Source organism: Pongo pygmaeus, chromosome 9, assembly GCF_028885625.2.
Source record: "Pongo pygmaeus isolate AG05252 chromosome 9, NHGRI_mPonPyg2-v2.0_pri, whole genome shotgun sequence".
Taxonomy (NCBI): Eukaryota; Metazoa; Chordata; class Mammalia; order Primates; family Hominidae; genus Pongo; species Pongo pygmaeus.
In genome coordinates this window covers 64,749,550-64,766,974 of record NC_072382.2, presented here as the reverse complement: position 1 = coordinate 64,766,974, position 17,425 = coordinate 64,749,550, and the positions used below count along the sequence as shown (strand labels likewise).

Genomic DNA, 17,425 nt, shown 5'->3' with positions numbered 1-17,425 from the left:
TCCCTTCTCGCTTCATTTCATTCATTTCATCTTCCAGGGCTGATACCCTTTCTTCCATTTGATCGCATCGGCTCCTGAGGCTTCTGCATTCTTCACGTAGTTCTCGAGCCTTGGTTTTCAGCTCCATCAGCTCCTTTAAGCACTTCTCTGTATTGGTTATTCTAGTTATACATTCTTCTAAATTTTTTTCAAAGTTTTCAACTTCTTTGCCTTTGGTTTGAATATCCTCCCGTAGCTCGGAGTAATTTGATCGTCTGAAGCCTTCTTCTCTCAGCTCGTCAAAGTCATTCTCCGTCCAGCTTTGTTCCGTTGCTGGTGAGGAACTGCGTTCCTTTGGAGGAGGAGAGGTACTCTGGTTTTTAGAGTTTCCAGTTTTTCTGCTCTGTTTTTTCCCCATCTTTGTGGTTTTATCTACTTTTGGTCTTTGATGATGGTGATGTACAGATGGGTTTTTGGTGTGGATGTCCTTTCTGTTAGTTTTCCTTCTAACAGACAGAACCCTCAGCTGCAGGTCTGTTGGAGTACCTGGCCGGCCGTGTGAGGTGTCAGTCTGCCCCTGCTGGGGGATGCCTCCCAGTTAGGCTGCTCGGGGGTCAGGGGTCAGGGACCCACTTGAGGAGAGTGTCAGCCGGTTCTCAGATCTCCAGCTGCGTGCTGGGAGAACCACTGCTCTCCTCACAGCTGTCAGACAGGGACATTTAAGTCTGCAGAGGTTACTGCTGTCTTTTTGTTTGTCTGTGCCCTGCCCCCAGAGGTGGAGCCTACAGAGGCAGGCAGGCCTCCTTGAGCTGTGGTGGGCTCCACCCAGTTCAAGCTTCCAGGCTGCTTTGTTTACCTAAGCGAGCCTGGGCAATGGCGGGCGCCCCTCCCCCAGCCTCGCTGCAGACATGCTGTTTGATCTCAGACTGCTGTGCTAGCAATCAGCGAGACTCCGTGGGCGTAGGACCCTCTGAGCCAGGTGTGGGCTATACTCTCCTGGTGCACCGTTTCCTAAGCCCGTCGGAAAAGCACAGTATTCGGGTGGGAGTGGCCCGATTTTCCAGGTGCCGTCTGTCACCCCTGGAAGGGGAACTCCCTGACCCCTTGCGCTTCCCGAGTGAGGCAATGCCTTGCCCCTGCTTCGGCTGGCGCACAGTGCGCTCACCCACTGACCTGCGCCCACTGTCTGGCACTCCCTAGTGAGGTGAACACGGTACCTCAGATGGAAATGCAGAAATCACCCGTCTTCTGCGTCGCTCGCGCTGGGAGCTGTAGACCGGAGCTGTTCCTATTCGGCCATCTTGGCTCCTCCTCCGGGCTCATTCTTTTGTTCACCAGTTTCCACCACTCCTTATTGCCTTGCATCGGCTCAACTCCCATATTCGCACTGTCTAGCCTTTGTTAGGCAACTGAGTTTAGGACCCCTGAGCATAGAACAAGGTTAGGGACTCAGTCTCTGCAGCTGGATCCAACTAGGGCTCAAATGCTGGGTCTGCCATTCCCAGCTGTGTAACCTGCAGCTTCTCTGAGCCTCAGCATTCTCATCTGTGAAATGAACATGGTATTAATAATACTAAGATGTATCTCCTATGAATGTCCTTAGGGCAAAATGAGCTAACACATGAAAGATGCTTAGCTAAAACAAATAGCTCTTGTCTGTATTCACTTAGGTTAATATACCAGCCTGAAGGCGGAGTGTATATACCTGCGAGGAAGACATGTATTCTGATGATAGAAATACTAAATGGCTCTGTGCTCAGCCATGTATTGTTTAAGGAAGAGGAGTGCTGCCTTCCCCTATGACTTTGAAAATTCTTCTATCCCCATGTTTCTGTCTCTGTTTCCCTTCAGTCCTCAGAGTCATTCACTGCGCCCTCATGGGGCATACAGCATTGGGTGAGGCTTTGTAGGAAAGAGAGAAGAAGGAATCAAAGAAGTTGTCTCTATTTAGGATTAAGTTACTTCTGAATCTCAGTTTCCTCATCTATAAGATGGGGAGAAATACTGAAAAAATTAAAGAAGCCTTATGTAAAAATGTCTAGCACAGTGCTTGGAACACAGCAGGTACCTAATAAATTATCATGTTGATTCCTTCCCTAATTAAGAAGATTCAAAAACAAAGGCAGGTTCTGTCTTTTTCCATCATCGTCTCCATTTACCCAAATCCATTCAATCACCAAGGCCCAGCTCAAATGCCAACTCTTCCAAGAAGCCCTCCCAGAGTGACTGAGATCTCTCCTCTGGGCTTCTCCAGCAGTTTGCCTTCACCTGTGGCTCATGGCACTCAGCACTTTGCTTTGTGTGCTTTGCTTATTTGTGTGTTACCATCTGCACTCGGCTGCCAGCTTGCTGGGGACAGAAACTGTTTCTCATCCATCTTTGGACTGGTGTGCTGAGCATGATGGCTGACACTTGAGAATGCACTCTGTGAATGTCTGTTGAATGAATGAGTCCAGCTAGCAAAGCACTGGACCAGGGTTGGTCTCTAGGCATTGCCATGAACTAGGTGTGTGATATTGGGAAATTCACTTAACTTCTCTGGATCTCAGTTTTCTCTCCAGTCAAATGAGGATGTTGGATTAGTTTTTAGGGCTGCCTGCCCCAAATTGCCCAATGCCCCTTAAGGGAAGCCCATTAGAGTGGGAGGGACCTACACTGTGAACCAGGTCACTACCCCAATTGTAGGTCAGGTGCTCAGTGGAGAACCACCTGAGCCACTGGAGAAGGCCACTGGAAGTCACGGTATGGGGACCAGCGATGGAAAACACAAAGAGAATCACATATCTCTGCACGCAGGCCATGCCCTCTTTGGTTGGCTACAAATCAAGTCTCTAGTCTAGCAGCACAGAAGGGGTCAGAGTCAACCATGGGGCCATCCGGAAAAACTAGCCTTCTGTTAGTGGTTGCTGGTAAAAAGCCTTCCTCCTCACTAGTCTGATATTTCTTTGTTTCGTGCTTTTTTTCTGTTTCAATCCTTTATTAGAAACCATGCAAACTGGCCAGGCATGGTGGCTCACGCCTGTAATCTCAGCACTCTGGGAGGCCAAGGTGGGTGGATCACTTGAGGTCAGGAGTTCAAGACCAGCCTGGCCAACATGGCGAAACCTTGTCTCTACTGAAAATACAAAAATTAGCCAGGCATGGTAGCACACGCCTGTAATCCCAGCTACTCAGGAGGCTGAGGCATGAGAGTTGCTTGAACCCAGGAGGCGGAGGTTGCAGTGAGCTGAGATCATGCCACTGTACTCTAGCCTGGGCAGCAAAGCAAGACCCTGTCTCAAAAAAAAAAAAAAAAAGAAAGAAAGAAAAGAAACAAAACCGTGCAAACTTTAATATAAAAAATACAAGTGCAATAAGAATCTTTGTGTCAATATGATTCTCAGGATTTCTCTCATGGCAGCCACCCCAAGACCAGGCCTAACTAGAACACCCTGCCACAGGCTGCCCTTGCCTCTCCTCCCTAAAATTCTACTTACGCCATGAGCTCTTGGGACATGAGCTCCTAAAATCAACTAGAACCTGGGGAGTCTGCATCTGTGCCAAATGAGGGCTGGAACGCCTCTCTACTTGCCTGCTATCATTCTCTGATGGCAGGAACCACATCTGGTTCCCTGCTGCCTCCCTCTTGCAGAGCCTTGGGCCTGGTACTCGATTTGTTAAATGAATGCATGACTGTAAGAGCAGAAGGGGTGCAAGTCCCTGTGGGCTTGAGCAGAGAAGAGAGACAGTTCCTGAAAAAAATTGAATTGGTTTCCCAATTTAGGTCTCCTGAGAATCGATTAGGGCTCTCATTTTTGAAAGAAGAAAAAACAAAAAACAGAACAAACAAACCTCCCTCACCAAAACTGGCTTCCCAGCCACCATGGGAGAGAGCAGATTTCTGTTGCTATGCAGCATAGTGGAGCACGTACCTGCTGTTGGACCCTCAGACCCAGTCATTTGCACCAGCTTCCCCAACTCCTAGTGCTGTCTCTAGCACCACCTCCCACCTTCACCATCCAACAAGGAGGTGCTCATCTTCTGAAAGATAATTATGCAGGACAGATATGGGCAGCAGCTGGGGTGGCTACAGCACTTAACTCTCATCCACATGCTCCACTTTTTGCCGAGCACTGAGACTCTGAAGCTACTGGAGGCCACTTGGGTCACTGCATGGTTTGGGGCAGCCTTTCAGGAAATCAATTCCATCAGAAGGTATTCCATACTCCAAAGATTTAATATCAGTAGGAAGCATTTGATTTGTTGAGTTTTGAACTGTTTTAACTATTCAGGAAAGCAGAAGGAGGACCCTGGCATACAAGGAGTGCCCTGTGTACAGCTGTAACTATTGTCTGCACCTGAGTTTGTCTTTTCAAGCTGCTGAGAAAGATAGGCTGGGTGCCAAGAATGAACAAGGAGACCTTTCCTGCTGGCTGCACCGTGGTCCTGAGTAATGTTCCCTGGCCCTTTCTAGAGACAGCTTGATCCCAGTGGCTGGCAACAGGGCCCCTCAGAGGGCAAGAGACACCCCTCCTGATTCACCCCCAACACTCAGCTCCAGTTTTGGGAATTTCCCCGTTGACAGATGGTCACACAACTGACCAGGGGAAGAAGGCCTTTTTTTTTTTTGTATTTGATTCCTGCCAGCTTCATTTATCAAAAACTGGTCACCTTGGCTAGTCCATAAAGCAAAATGGTACAAAGCCCTCTCGCTGTAGATTGCTACAGGGAGCTCATGAGCAAAAAAAGGAAGGTCCTTTGCCCTCCCAGGTGCTGTCCTTGGTCAGCAGGGTAGCATGCTGGGGAGTTCTTGATTCTCTGACAGTTTCCTGTATCAAGTAAAGGGGCCAAGAGGAGTGATGAGCTACCCACACCACTGCCAGGCTCAGGCAGCTTCAGCGGTGCAGCATGCTGGGACCTCGGCAGAGTGGCTGGTGAGAGCAGAGAAGAGGCTGGCAACATGCAGGACTAGAGCTGGAGAAACGGACTGAGCCCTGGGACTGGTCCACAAAGAGGCAGGTGACTCAAGAGCTGATATACTTAGGCATCACTAAGGATGCTCATTTCAGGAGGAGCTTATCAGTGGGAAGTCCCAGCCCCCATGACGTAGGAAGCCAGGTGGATCGAACCATGGGAGCAGGGCCCCAGTTTGGTGTACAGAGAACAGAGTCTAGCCCCTCAAGGAAGAGGATTGACCAGGGCTAGCTGGGAAGCTGGGGCCCAGCTAAGGGGATGAGGCAGGCATCAGAGCAAGATTCCATTCCACCAGAGAACAGCAAGTTGACAGGAAACAGAGGCAGGCCAAACGCAGAACCAACGCAGAGGAGGTTGCGGAAAGCTGGGGTTGCTGGCCAGCAGGTACAGGGAAGTCATCCCAGGCTGCTGCACCACTGTTAAGTCAAGGCCACCCACTGGGAAGAAACAATACTTCTCTGCAGAGTCTCTGCAGAGGTCAGGACTGGCCGTGCTGCTAGCACACAGCACCTTGATGTACTTGGCCAAAAGGTGCCTTCTCTGGACTATGCAGTTAGAAAAGGCACTTTGGAGACAGACTCATACCAGGATGTATAATTTAGCAAATAGACAGCACAGACTTTATATTAGCCCTTATGTGCCCCTGGCCTGGGTGTCCTGGCATAGAATCATGTGTGGCAGCTGAGAGGTAGGTTCAGAAATGGACACAGTTGAATCAGTTGAATCTGTCAGATATCTATATCTTCTATATCTATATCTATATCTATATCTATATCTATATCTATATCTATATCTATATCTATATCTAGAGAGAAACTTTACTTTCACAGAAACTGGCCAAAGCAGGGCTCAGGCCTGGGGTCAGGGCTTGAATCAACAGGGAGAGATGAGCATTCAATACTCAGAGTAGCCAGAAACTCAGGAGTCATATAAGTCATGACAGTAAGAGCTTGGCAAAGTGCTGCTGGACACCACCAGAGGAGACGTAGCAGTGGCCATGCCCAAGAGGAACTCTCAGGCTTGGTATAGGATGTGGCAGGTAGAGGCAACCCCAGGCAGTAAGGAGCAATGATAGGAGAACCCAGGACTCAGGTGGTACTGGGTGGTATGCACCCCAAGGTTGCCAGGTATTTGCTGCCAGTCTTGAGGGTGAGCCAGCCTAGTTGCACTGGTCAAAGCCATAGAGGCGGGCAGTGGCAAGGAGCCTTTGGCTGAACGGGCTGACAGCCCATGTGCCTGGCTATGTAAACACCTTTAAGCTGCCTGAGTCTTGGTTGTAATTCGATTAGCTACATGGGATTCTTTAAGCTCCATAAAGCACAACACTGTTGGACCATTCTTTTCCTCTGTTTTTTTTTTTAACTTTCGCAATTATTCCAGCTGCATGCAAAGCTGTTGGTAGTTTTACAGCCTGGAATGAGTATCTCTTGTGTAGGACAGAATCTTTGAAACATTAAACAATGATTAGGCAGGCTCTGGGCCAAGGGATAATGGGGGTTCTGCAGGGGGTGGGGAAAGACCCAGCAGCTGGTGGCAAGCAATCTGGGGAGCTCTGTTTCTATTTCATCACTACATTGACATTCTTACCAACAATTAAAAATAACAATGATTCACAGTTGTGCAATTATTTGTCATTCATCAGGATTTTGAAGGTGGCTCCAGGTAGCAGTGGGTGGTGAAAGAGGCTCATGAAAGAGGCTCAACCCATTGTTAGTGGGGACTGAAACACCACTGCTCACACAAGCACACACAAGCCCACATGCCCATGTGCCTGTATATGCTGCTTATGCATGCACACTACTGCATAAGTGCACAAACACAGGTCCGCATCCACCCACAAGCACACTCACACACAGACACACAATACACACACAAACACAGTGCTCACATGGATGCAGTAACACATACATGTGTGCACACATGCACACACACACTTGTATGCATGAATATGAACACATGGATATGCATGCAAGGCACACACACAAACGTGTTATATGCATGTAACACAATACACATGTACACAACAAACGTGTGTGTGCATACATGAAGAGTACTTGCATATACATGTATAAAGATGTACAGACATACACATGCACATACATGCACCTTCACACAGGCATGCCAACTTCTCCCTATTTCAAAGAGAATAGGAAGCTGGCCCCTTCTCACAAGGTGACCTAAAGCATGGCTGCCAACTGTTCAATTACCTCTCACCCAACAGAAGCCAGGAAGCCTCTATGCAACCCATCTCTCCTTACTGAAACCGCAGGCAAATCTCCAAGCAAAGCTCGAGGCTAGGACACAGACACACCCTTCTCTGAAGTTCCCTTTTTGTCTCCTACTTCACTGGTCCTGCTGCCCAATATCTCTCCCTCCAGAGGGAATGGAGAAAAGGGATAAGGACAAAATTCAAATAAGTTGTTTGGAATCAGAGACTCATGGTGCACCAGAGGCAAGCAGTCTGTTTAATGGTAAAGGGTGTAGGCTCTGAAACCAGTCAAATCACACCTCTGTAACTCTGGACAAGTTCCTTAACTTCGCTGGGTCTGCCTCCCTGTTACATCAGGTGACACTGGTAATGGTTCATACCACCATCATATGACACTGATTAATTTATGGTGAAGTACTTAAAATAGCTCTGGCACATACTAAGTGCTCAATGAGCTGGGGGCGCCTGGTCAGGACTCTTTCTATCTAGGGGCACTAGGAGTCACTTGAGTCTCAGGCCCAGGCCTGGAGAAGTGGGGGTCAAACTCCAGCCCTGGCCAGAGGCAGCTAGCTGGGTGGTGCCTAGCTGGAAGCCTGAAAACCAGCCTGGGGAACCCTTTCTGGCCAAGCCTGCCTGCTGCCCCCAACAAAGTAGATGCGGGACCCCAGCCATCACCTGCACCCAAGAGAGGACCAGGGAGGCTCACCTATGTTGGACCTGCCATTTTAGTGCATGTGGCGGTCGTCCTGGCTCTGGTCTGCCCTCCCTAAGAAGCAATGGGGTGGGCTGGCCATCAGGAGAGAACCAGAGAGGAGATGCCTATGTCGATGCCTCCCAGGCTTCCAGGAGCAGAAAGTAGAGGAGACACGAGGTCCAGGGCCAGCAGGCCTGGATTTGAATTCCTGTCCTAGCACTTCCTGGCTATGTGGTCTTGAGCCTGTCCCTTTTTTCTTTTTTAGACTCTCGGAGGCTTAGCTGCCTCATCTACGAAGTGGAGATGGTGACCACATTTACTTCCCTGGGAGATCATGACTATTCTTTTGTCAACAAAATTGATAGAATGACTACGATGAGCAGCACACTGGGCTAGTTGTTGTTGGGGTCTTGAGATGGCCAGGATCATGTTCCTGTCACACTGGTCGCCTTGGCTAGTCTGACCTAAACTACTCACTGTAATTTAGTGAGTCAATAACCAGGTAAAATACAGTAGGATAAGGAGGAGCCAGGGTGCATGGGAGCACTGAGGCCAACCCCCTAAACCAGCTGGGGCGGTGCTGGGGGCAGAGCCATGGAGGAGTTTCTGGAAACAGTGGTAGCAAAGCTGACTTTGGAAGTCTGGAGCTAAGCAAAGTGGGTGGGGTAGCAGAGGACATTCATTCCCAGCAAAGGGAGCAAACCAGGACGGTCTGGCTATGGGCCACCATGCCCACATACAGTGCAGACAAGCAGGAAGAAGTGCACGCTGGACAAAGTGATGAGACTGCCTGTGCTGGAGGATGTGGTCTTCTGTGGGAGTCAGAAGACCCGGGCCCTAGCTCAGCTCTGCCATGCAAAGAAGTGGCACACTGGCAGGTTTCTGCCCAATGTAGGTCCGCAGTTTCCTCCCAAGAGCCAGCTAGGATTAATTGGCTCACCTTGGGTTCTGCCCATCTGACACTGTTGTCAGGAGGGACAGTTTCCTTCTGCCCATCTCTTGAGGCCCGCTGAGTTGTATGCCTTCTCCTGGCAACAGATATGCGAGGTTTCTAGCAAACGTGGCCAGCATGAAGACCGGGTCCATGAGCAAAGGAGATCCCTGACCTGGGAGAGAGAGAAGATTCAATCCAGCCTTCAAGCACATGAAGTGGTGGGAACCAGCCATTGCCTTGCTTGAAAGCGGCAGCAGGAGACAAGTGATGGGTTGGATTCAGGTTGGGCAAGGCACTGCCAACCCAGAGCAGACAGACATCTCCAGGGCATGGGATTCTTAAAAGAATATTTGATATTACCATTGCTTTGATGTGCTTTTAATCACAAATTCAAATTAACTTTGAAATTTCAAGTGGCATGAAAGAAGGGTATGTGATTTTTATGTTTATCAAAAGAGGACATGAGTTCAAAAAGGAAACAAACTGACTACAGCAAAGAAAACTTTTTTTTTTTTTTTCCAGAAGTGGAAGTGGCTGAATTGTGGGATGGGGCGAGGGAACAGCTGGGACAGCTGGCGAGGGAACCTGAAAGAGTTCACATTCCTTGGGCACTTGCTCTGTGCCAGGTACTGGAATACCTGTGTCACATGAACAAGCCCCCAAAGTGCTTAGCCAGGCACTCAGCACAAAACACGTGGCCACCAAAAACCTGTTGAAGGACTGAAAGAATGAAGCAATGAATGCCAAGAGTCAAAGGCAGAGATGCCTCTATTGACTGAAAATCCTGTTGCTTCTCTCCCTCTGGAAGTCTGTAGAGATTGAATCATGCAGTCCCAGCTAAAGACATTGGTCCATTGGTATTTGCTGAAAAGTCTGGTAATTGAAACCAGCAGGCTCAGAGCTGTGCTCCCACCATTTTTTTGATTTGACAAGGAGGATAAGGAGGGGACGGGAAACATGGCCTTCGAGCTGCAGAGCAGGCAGAGCCTGGTCACTACTGTCAGGAATGCTTGCAGAGGTTGGATAACATGGTCACAGGGAGGCTCAGTGTTGATCATCTGACTCCGAAGATGGGAAGTGAGTTCAGGCCAGCAAGAGAAACTTACCTTCTCCTCTGCACTCTACCCCACATTCATGCCATATCCCTGGGATGCAACAGGGAAGCCCCAAGGACCCTGGCCCAGGAAGAAATACTCCACCCAGTGGTGCCTGCAGCCAGAGGCTAGCTCTGGGGGAGCTGGGGTGGAGGCAGCTGTCCCAGGCTCTCAGCTGCAGCACAGATGGAGGACAACAATTAGAACAGTGACTCACAAAGAATCAGAGTGCCCTGGAGCCATGCGAAAATGCAGGTTTCAGGCCCTGCCCCAGATCTACAGATTCAAAATTCTTTCATTAAATCCATATTTATTGAACAACTACAAATACCAGGCACTATTCTAGGTGCTGGAGATACTTCACGTGGCAAAACAAATGCCCCTATCTTCATGGAGTTTACACACTGGGGGAGGGAAATGTGCAAATAATTAGGAGAGAGTAAATTAGTGAGCACAGTACGTCAGAAGGCAGTTGGAGATACAGAGGAAAAGAAACAAGGGGTGGGGTGAGGAGTGACAGGGAGGAGTGTTGCCCTTTAAACGGAGTGATTCACTGACAGCCCTAGTGAGAAGGAGGCTTTTGAGTAAAGGCCTAAAGAGGAAAAGGAGCAAGTTGTGCAGATATGGAGCAGGGTGGAGGGGAGGGGGTAGAAAGAACATTCCAGGTGGAAAAAACAGCAAATGCAAATGTCCTGAGGCAGCGGCATGCCTGGTATGAATCTCCATATTATTCAAAAAATAAAATTTTGATAATATACAGACGGAGTCTTGCTATGTTGTACAGGCTGGTCTTGAACTCCTGGGCTCAAGTGATCCTCCTGCCTTGGCCTACCAAAGTGCTGGGATTACAGGCATGAGACATCACACACTGCCAAATGTCCATATTTTTAACCAAACTCAAACGCTGAAGTTTGAGACTGCTGCAGTGGAGTGACAGCATGATAGATCGGAGCCAGCCCCTGAAAAAGTGGAGCTTGTTGAGGAAGTTGCTAAGGAGACAGAGAACAGGGATTCAGGCTCCTACATAACGGCCACTTACAGAGCCTTCAGTCCCTGGCTTCTGAGCGAGAGCTAAAGGTCTAGAGAAGCTTGAAAGAAGAAAGCAGTGACTGACTGCCCTGTTCCTGTGTTTGAGGAAGCCCAGGCCCGACCCAAAGCAAAGGTGTGGCCAAAGAGAGCTTGGGGAGACACGAGGCTCCGGCATGCACGGAACCAGTAATAGAAGCCTGGGAAGGAAGGCTTAGTGAGGAAGACATTCCGATGGCTCTGCACGGCTGCATAATTTAGAGTTTTAAACACCAACATCCCTTCCATCGTGTTATCTCATTCAAGCCTCCCAGCAACCCCTGAGGTGGGAATTATACATCTCAGTTTTACAGATAAGGAAAATAGGGTTCGCAGAGGTTAAGTACACACAGCTAGCACAAAGTCAGAAAGAGCTGGAATGGAAAAGCTGGCCCAATGCCAAATTCTGCGCTCTTCCCACCAAAACAGCTGTCTTTCAACAGTGGCTACTTGTCAGCTGTTGTCATGATTATTGTTACTGTTGTTATTTTTGTCACTGTCATTTTAAGTCACCCTTGGCACCCAGAAGCTTACAGGGAACTTTCACTCCGATTCCCTCACCTCATCCCCAGTGCCTCTGTGAGGCACACAGGGCAAGGCAGGGCCTGATGTCCCCGTCGTGGCACATAAGAAAACCTATGCCCAGAGACCCATGGCCAGAAAGCAGCAGAACCGAGCCTGGAAACCAAGTCCTAGAACATTTCATCCCCACTTTAGACTTATCTGACGAACTCCCCATGGCAGTGACTAGGTCTGATCCATCACCCTCTTCCTTCCATTGGCCCAGGCTGGTACTACAGAAATCTTGGTTGAACCGAGCTGAGTTGGCCTGATTTGAAAAACATGAAAGTCTTGCGCTGAGTGAGAGGCCCAAGAGAAGCAGCTCCCTGCATGGAGCCTGCACAGGGTCTGGCCATAGCCACTTTCCTCCAAGTCAGGCTGAGATCCGAAGGGCCTTTAGCCATGTCCTAAGGCTAGAGAGGGGCCACTTCCTCTAGGAGCTCACTCTAGCGTCTCTTCTTCCCCTTTTGAGGGTTCAGCTCAGCCTGGGGGCAAGGAATCCCATTCCTAGTTACCTCCTTGTCCCATTCCACATGGGAACTCTAGCCAGGGCCAGGCCCCTTCCCACGTCTAGCCTCCGCTCTGGCCCTGTCGGCCATCAGGCCACTGAGCATGCAGCTGCGCTTGACTCTGGGTACCCATCACCACAGCCACGTTGCCTCCTGCTGCCTCCCTGTTCCCTCACAGGGCAGGAGAAAGACAAGTCCTTTATTTTCGGAGGCAACTCTTGCTTCTGTGCCTTGGATCCCATCTTCCTCCTCAAAGGCCCTGCTCCAAACTCTGGCCTCAGGTGCCCATCTCCCCAGACCCATTAAATCACTAGAGGTAAAACCTGGGCCCTGAATTTCTTAAAAGCCCTCCAAGTGATTCTAATATGCACTCAGGGTCTCGAGAACAACCTACCTTTAAGAAAAGAGAACTAGAACACAATAAAATACAATAGAATTGAATTGAACAGAACAGAATATAATAGAAAATAGCAGAGTGCTTTGCACATTATAAGGGTAAGTATTGTTTCTTAAAAGTCGTGTTCCCATCATGTGTGTATGGGTGTGAGTGGGTGTGTCATCCTGGGTCATGATGTAACTTTATTTCTTGCTGTAGAGGATGGTAATTTTTAATTTTTATTTTTGGAAAACATTGCTCCAGTTCCTGCCTGAGCTTGTGATTCTCCTCTACAGTCAAGAATCCTCGAGGAAAAATCTCCCCTCACTGCCTGCTCTTTATCTTCATCTGGCTTCGACAGCCCCCATCTCCAACATTCCACTAAAGCTTCTCACTGAGGTTTCCCAGGTCTGTCCCTTCCACACCCAGTGGCTTCTGCTCAGGTTCCTCGTCCTTCCACCTGTCTGTAGTTTCATGTGAATAGACGGTTCTCTTATTCCTGAAATTCTCTCTGCCCACGGAGACTGTGCTGTCTTCCAGATTCTCCCGAGCGTTCCTCCTCTCTCACCTGCTAACGCTCTTCCTCCCGACGCCTACAAATCTTACCCTCAGTATTCTCTCAAGCTTCTAACTTTCTGTTCTTTCCTCTTCCCTTTTGACCTCCTCTCCTTCCAGTCAATGGCTTTAATTACTCAACGCATGAGACTCCAAATCCGTGTTCCCACATTTCCCTTCTGGGGCTCCTGCCGTGCAGTTTGCTGGCTTATGTGCCTGCCTCCTGGAAATGGGGTAGAACTCAGGAAGGGTAATAGTGGCAGGGATCAATTCACAGTCACACATGATGTGACCACTGCAGGCAAGTGAGGCAAGCAAAGAAGGATTTATCATCTCCATTTTCCAGAGAGAGAGAAACAGACTCTGAAAGACTGAGGGACTTTTCCACGGTCAGTTATCCATGGTGGTGAGGGTTCCAGAATCTATGACTTCAGGCTTTAGTCCAGAGCTCTGGCCCTTCACACCATGCACTGGACACCAAATATGTTCAAAAGTGAAGCCACATGTTATTCCTGAAACTAAAGGTTCTCTATCAGAGCTGTGAATCATTAGGAATGCTTTTTAAGGCTGGTCTCAGTGGCTCACGCCTGTAATCCCAACAATTTGGGAGGGCGAGGCAGGAGGATTGCTTGAGTCCAGGAGTTTGAGACCTGGCTGCCCAACATAGTGAGACTCCATCTCTACAAAAATTACAAAACATTAGCCGGGCATGGTCGATGCACCTGTAGTCCCAGCTACTCAGGAGGCTAAGGTGGGAGGGTTGCTTGAGCCTGGGAGGTCGAGGCTGCAGTGAGCTGTGATCATGCCACTGCATTCCAGCCTGGGCAACAGAGCAACACCCTGTCTCAAAACAAAAATCAAAATAAAGAATGCTTTTTAAAACAGCGATGTCTAGAACTCTCTTCAAACTCACTGAATTAGAATCTCCTAGGAGAGCTTTTTGTTTTAACTTAATATTTTGAAGTAATTATAGATTCACAAAAGTGTACAAGAAGGTTTCATGTGCCCCTCACCCAGTATTCCCCAATGGTAACATTGTACACAACCACAGCACAATATCAAAACCAGGCCACTGACACGGCTACCATCCACAGAGCTTGTTCAGATCTCTCCTTATACAAGCAGGCACTGGTTTGGGTGTGCATATACAGCTCAATGCAGTTGTGATGACACAGCTTTGTGTAACCAACACCACAATCAAGATACTTTACTGAACCATCACCATAATGCTCTAGAGCTTTGGTTTTGAAAGCTCTCAGGTGCTGCTTGTCTGCATCCCTGATGACGGACTACTGCCCCAGGGCATTGCTCCTGCTGCCTGCCTCTTCTGGGGCAATGCACCGCCATCCTCTGAATCACCCTGGCTTGAAACTCTGAGCCATCATTGACCTCCCCTCTGTGAGCCCGCCTGCCCATGGCTTCTCAGCCAAATGGTCCAACAGATTTTTCCTTCATAATACCTCTCAGGCCTATAACTTGTCCCTGACTCCAGGCCTCTTGACTTCTCTCTCTACTGCTGCAATAGCCTTCTCATCCATTTCCCTTCTTCAAGATGCCCTTTTCCCCAGCCAATATAATAAATAAAGCATGGCCAAATTCCTCCATTGCCCAGCTCTGACCCCGTCATTCCTCTGACCAAAAGCTTTAGATAGTTATTGCCATTTGCAAAATAGAGTTCAAACTCTTTAAGTTCAAATAGGAAATCCTCTGTATCTGATTCACTTTCCTTATCTAAATTTCTCAGACTCAATATCAGCTTTGTCCATATGACTTAGAGTCCAAATGGCATCCTTAAGGACAAGAAAAGGTTCTCACTACAGGAAAGAAATGAAAGGCTCCGAGATTTCTTCCTCCTAGTGCTCCATTCTCTTCTCTCTTGTTATGTGAGGAGTTGTGCCTGTTGCTTGGGGGATGTTTTCATCCTTGAATGCTGGTTCTTCCATCCTGTGCCTCCTTACAATGTAAGAGGTGACGAGGATCAGCAGGCCTAGGTGAAGTCCAGGGATGGAGTGTGTGGGGCAGGCTAGTCAGGCTGTCTGGCGTTAGTCACTAGGGAATGGGAGTTTTCTTAGGCACACGTTTTTTGGGTCCCAGGCTAGATGACGGTAGGCAGCCATCAGAGATGGGAGTTGAGCCCTTCCTGTCTCCCTCGTGATAGACAATTACCTTTAAGACTATGTTGCCTATTTGCATCCTCGATGCCTTTTCCTTTCTTCATGTCCGTGGAACAATGAGAGTCAAATGATTCTCCAGCAAAGCCCTTCAGAAATTTCTAAAATCCCCTCACAGCACTGTTCCCACACTTCCTACCACATGATGATAAAATGAAAATGAAGATTCGCTTTCTCAGATTAAATACATTTCAATTATCCGATGTGTTTCAGCTTTAATTGATAACAAATCACAAATTGCCCATCTGAACTTCTCATTACAGCAACTGATTCACTAGGAAATTTACTACCTTACAGCAGAGAAAGCTCAAAAGATAACACAAGCTCAGTGTTTCTATGATACAGTGACCCAGCAGTCTATTTTGAGAAATCATGCATTATCAGAAGTACATTCATATAAATGGTCCTATTAAGAACACTGGTTTTTCAGCTGTCTCAAAATGTGGTCTTTCAGTCTGGAATGGTATATGATGGCACATGGGAGTGCAAAGAATCAGAGACCAAGAAATGTGCACCAGGGAAAAGAGGTGGCTGGTAGTGCTGGAGAAAGAGAGTTAGTGATATGATGGCTTCAACAAGGTGTTTGCAGGCCACCCAGGGTCTGGCTAGGGACAGATGGAACAGGGAACAGGGGATCCAGCAAAGAGGCTAGACATTCAACAAGTCTGTTGCTGTCATTGAGTTACATGCTCACTGCCATCCCCATCATCACCACCACTACAACCTCCATCACCACCAGCACCATCATCACCACCGCCACTGCTAACATAACTCCAGTGAACAATCTTCCAGGCAGAGGCTGCGGAACCCTACTAGGTGAAATGATGCATTATGGAAAAGAGTCACTGGACATGTTCACGGTGTACATGGTAGGGTAGGAGGTCAGGGCCTTCTATCTTATCATATTGCACTGGAATATGGGAGGGGAGAGTAGTCAGCCAGGAGAAAAAGCCTAAGGACCAGACCCCTCTGGGATGCAGAGGCCATGCTCAGACAGAGTGAACTTTCTGAAGCAGTGGCCACCATGAATTTCTCATCTATACTCCAGAGAAAGAGCAGCCACAGACAGCCTTGAGCAAATGTGAACCACGATGCTGAACCATCGGCTTAGATGTCAGCCAGGAAGTAGGGCCTGGGCCCTGGGAAGCTCCAACACTCACCGTTACTGCTGTTGTCATCCACCAGAATGATCTCCTTGAGCAGATGTGGGGGCGTGCGTTCGATGGCCGAGTGGATGGAGCGCAGCAGCACTGAAAGCGCTTCATTGACGAAGATGAACACGATGCTCACCTCTGGCAGGCTGTCAGGAAATGATAGGTTACGGCACCTGCAAAGAACAGCCAAGTGCTTAGATTTGTGACTCAGCTGGAGTCACCTCAGGAGCTGACCCAGCCCATGTCCTGGCTCCAGCTTTGCTGGAGGGCTCAGGAATCCAGATTCTTCCAAGGGCCCCTTCTTTGATGCACTTAAGATGAGCCCTAAATGTCCAGCAGAAAGGCCCACAAGCATTGAAACCAGTTCACCCCACACCTGAGTTGAAGTTGTCAGTGACTATGCCAGCTGAACAGTAATGCCATGAGCACTTAGGACAGCACATGGCAGCTGGCAGGTAGTCCCTGATTGTTTACTGGAAGAATGACTCAATGTTTCTAAATCCAGTAGAATGGGAAATGCAACCAAAGTAAATTCATAGTATTTCCAAAATGGTAACCAACACCTAGGTGAGGCCAGACCTCAGGCATCCAGCCTCAAGAGACAAAGACGCCTCCTCCCAGAGACTTCTGCCAAAATCTACTTCCCTTTACTCCAGAAGGCATACTGCCTGCAACTTCTCCTGCTTCTCACTCATCACAGAAATCCAGTTTCTAGATCAGGGTTGGAGCTAGAAACAGTCTCAACATGAGGAAAAGGTAGAAGGACCAGGTCCAGTCTCATTTCACAGACGGGGAGCATGAGGCTCAAAGAGGTTGAGTTCCCACCTATGACTGCACTCTGAGTCAGCTACCATGACAGAATCCCAACTCTAGTCCTCTGACACCTGCACCAGGATCTCTCCTAGAAGCAGAAACGGCCAAGAAAGAGAATGCCCCTAACTGGCCCATTTCCCCCAGCTCTGCTGAAATCCTGAAGCCATTTGGTGGTCTCTTGAGGACTTGAGGTATTCCCCACATGAAGAGGAACACACAGTTCTGAAATCAGATCCCATGAGAGGCCAGACAATGAAAAGTGTCATGGCTCCTGAGGGTAGTTCCCTCCTCTGCAAGCATAGTCTTTATGGGCAGGAGACCACTGCTGGGGCCCTTCCCTGCCTGATATTAAATGCTG

At 48.6% G+C, this 17,425-nt stretch overlaps 1 protein-coding gene across 2 annotated transcripts in view; it reads right to left on the bottom strand.

The window, feature by feature from the left end:
* Positions 1 to 17,425, bottom strand: part of GALNT18 (polypeptide N-acetylgalactosaminyltransferase 18) — a 356,848-nt gene that overhangs the window by 150,533 nt on the left and 188,890 nt on the right. For both annotated transcript variants that reach the window (XM_054438882.2, XM_054438883.2), the window contains exon 3: positions 16,261 to 16,427. In XM_054438882.2, the coding sequence (XP_054294857.1) occupies positions 16,261 to 16,427 (167 nt within the window). The remainder of the gene's footprint in view (positions 1 to 16,260; positions 16,428 to 17,425) is intronic.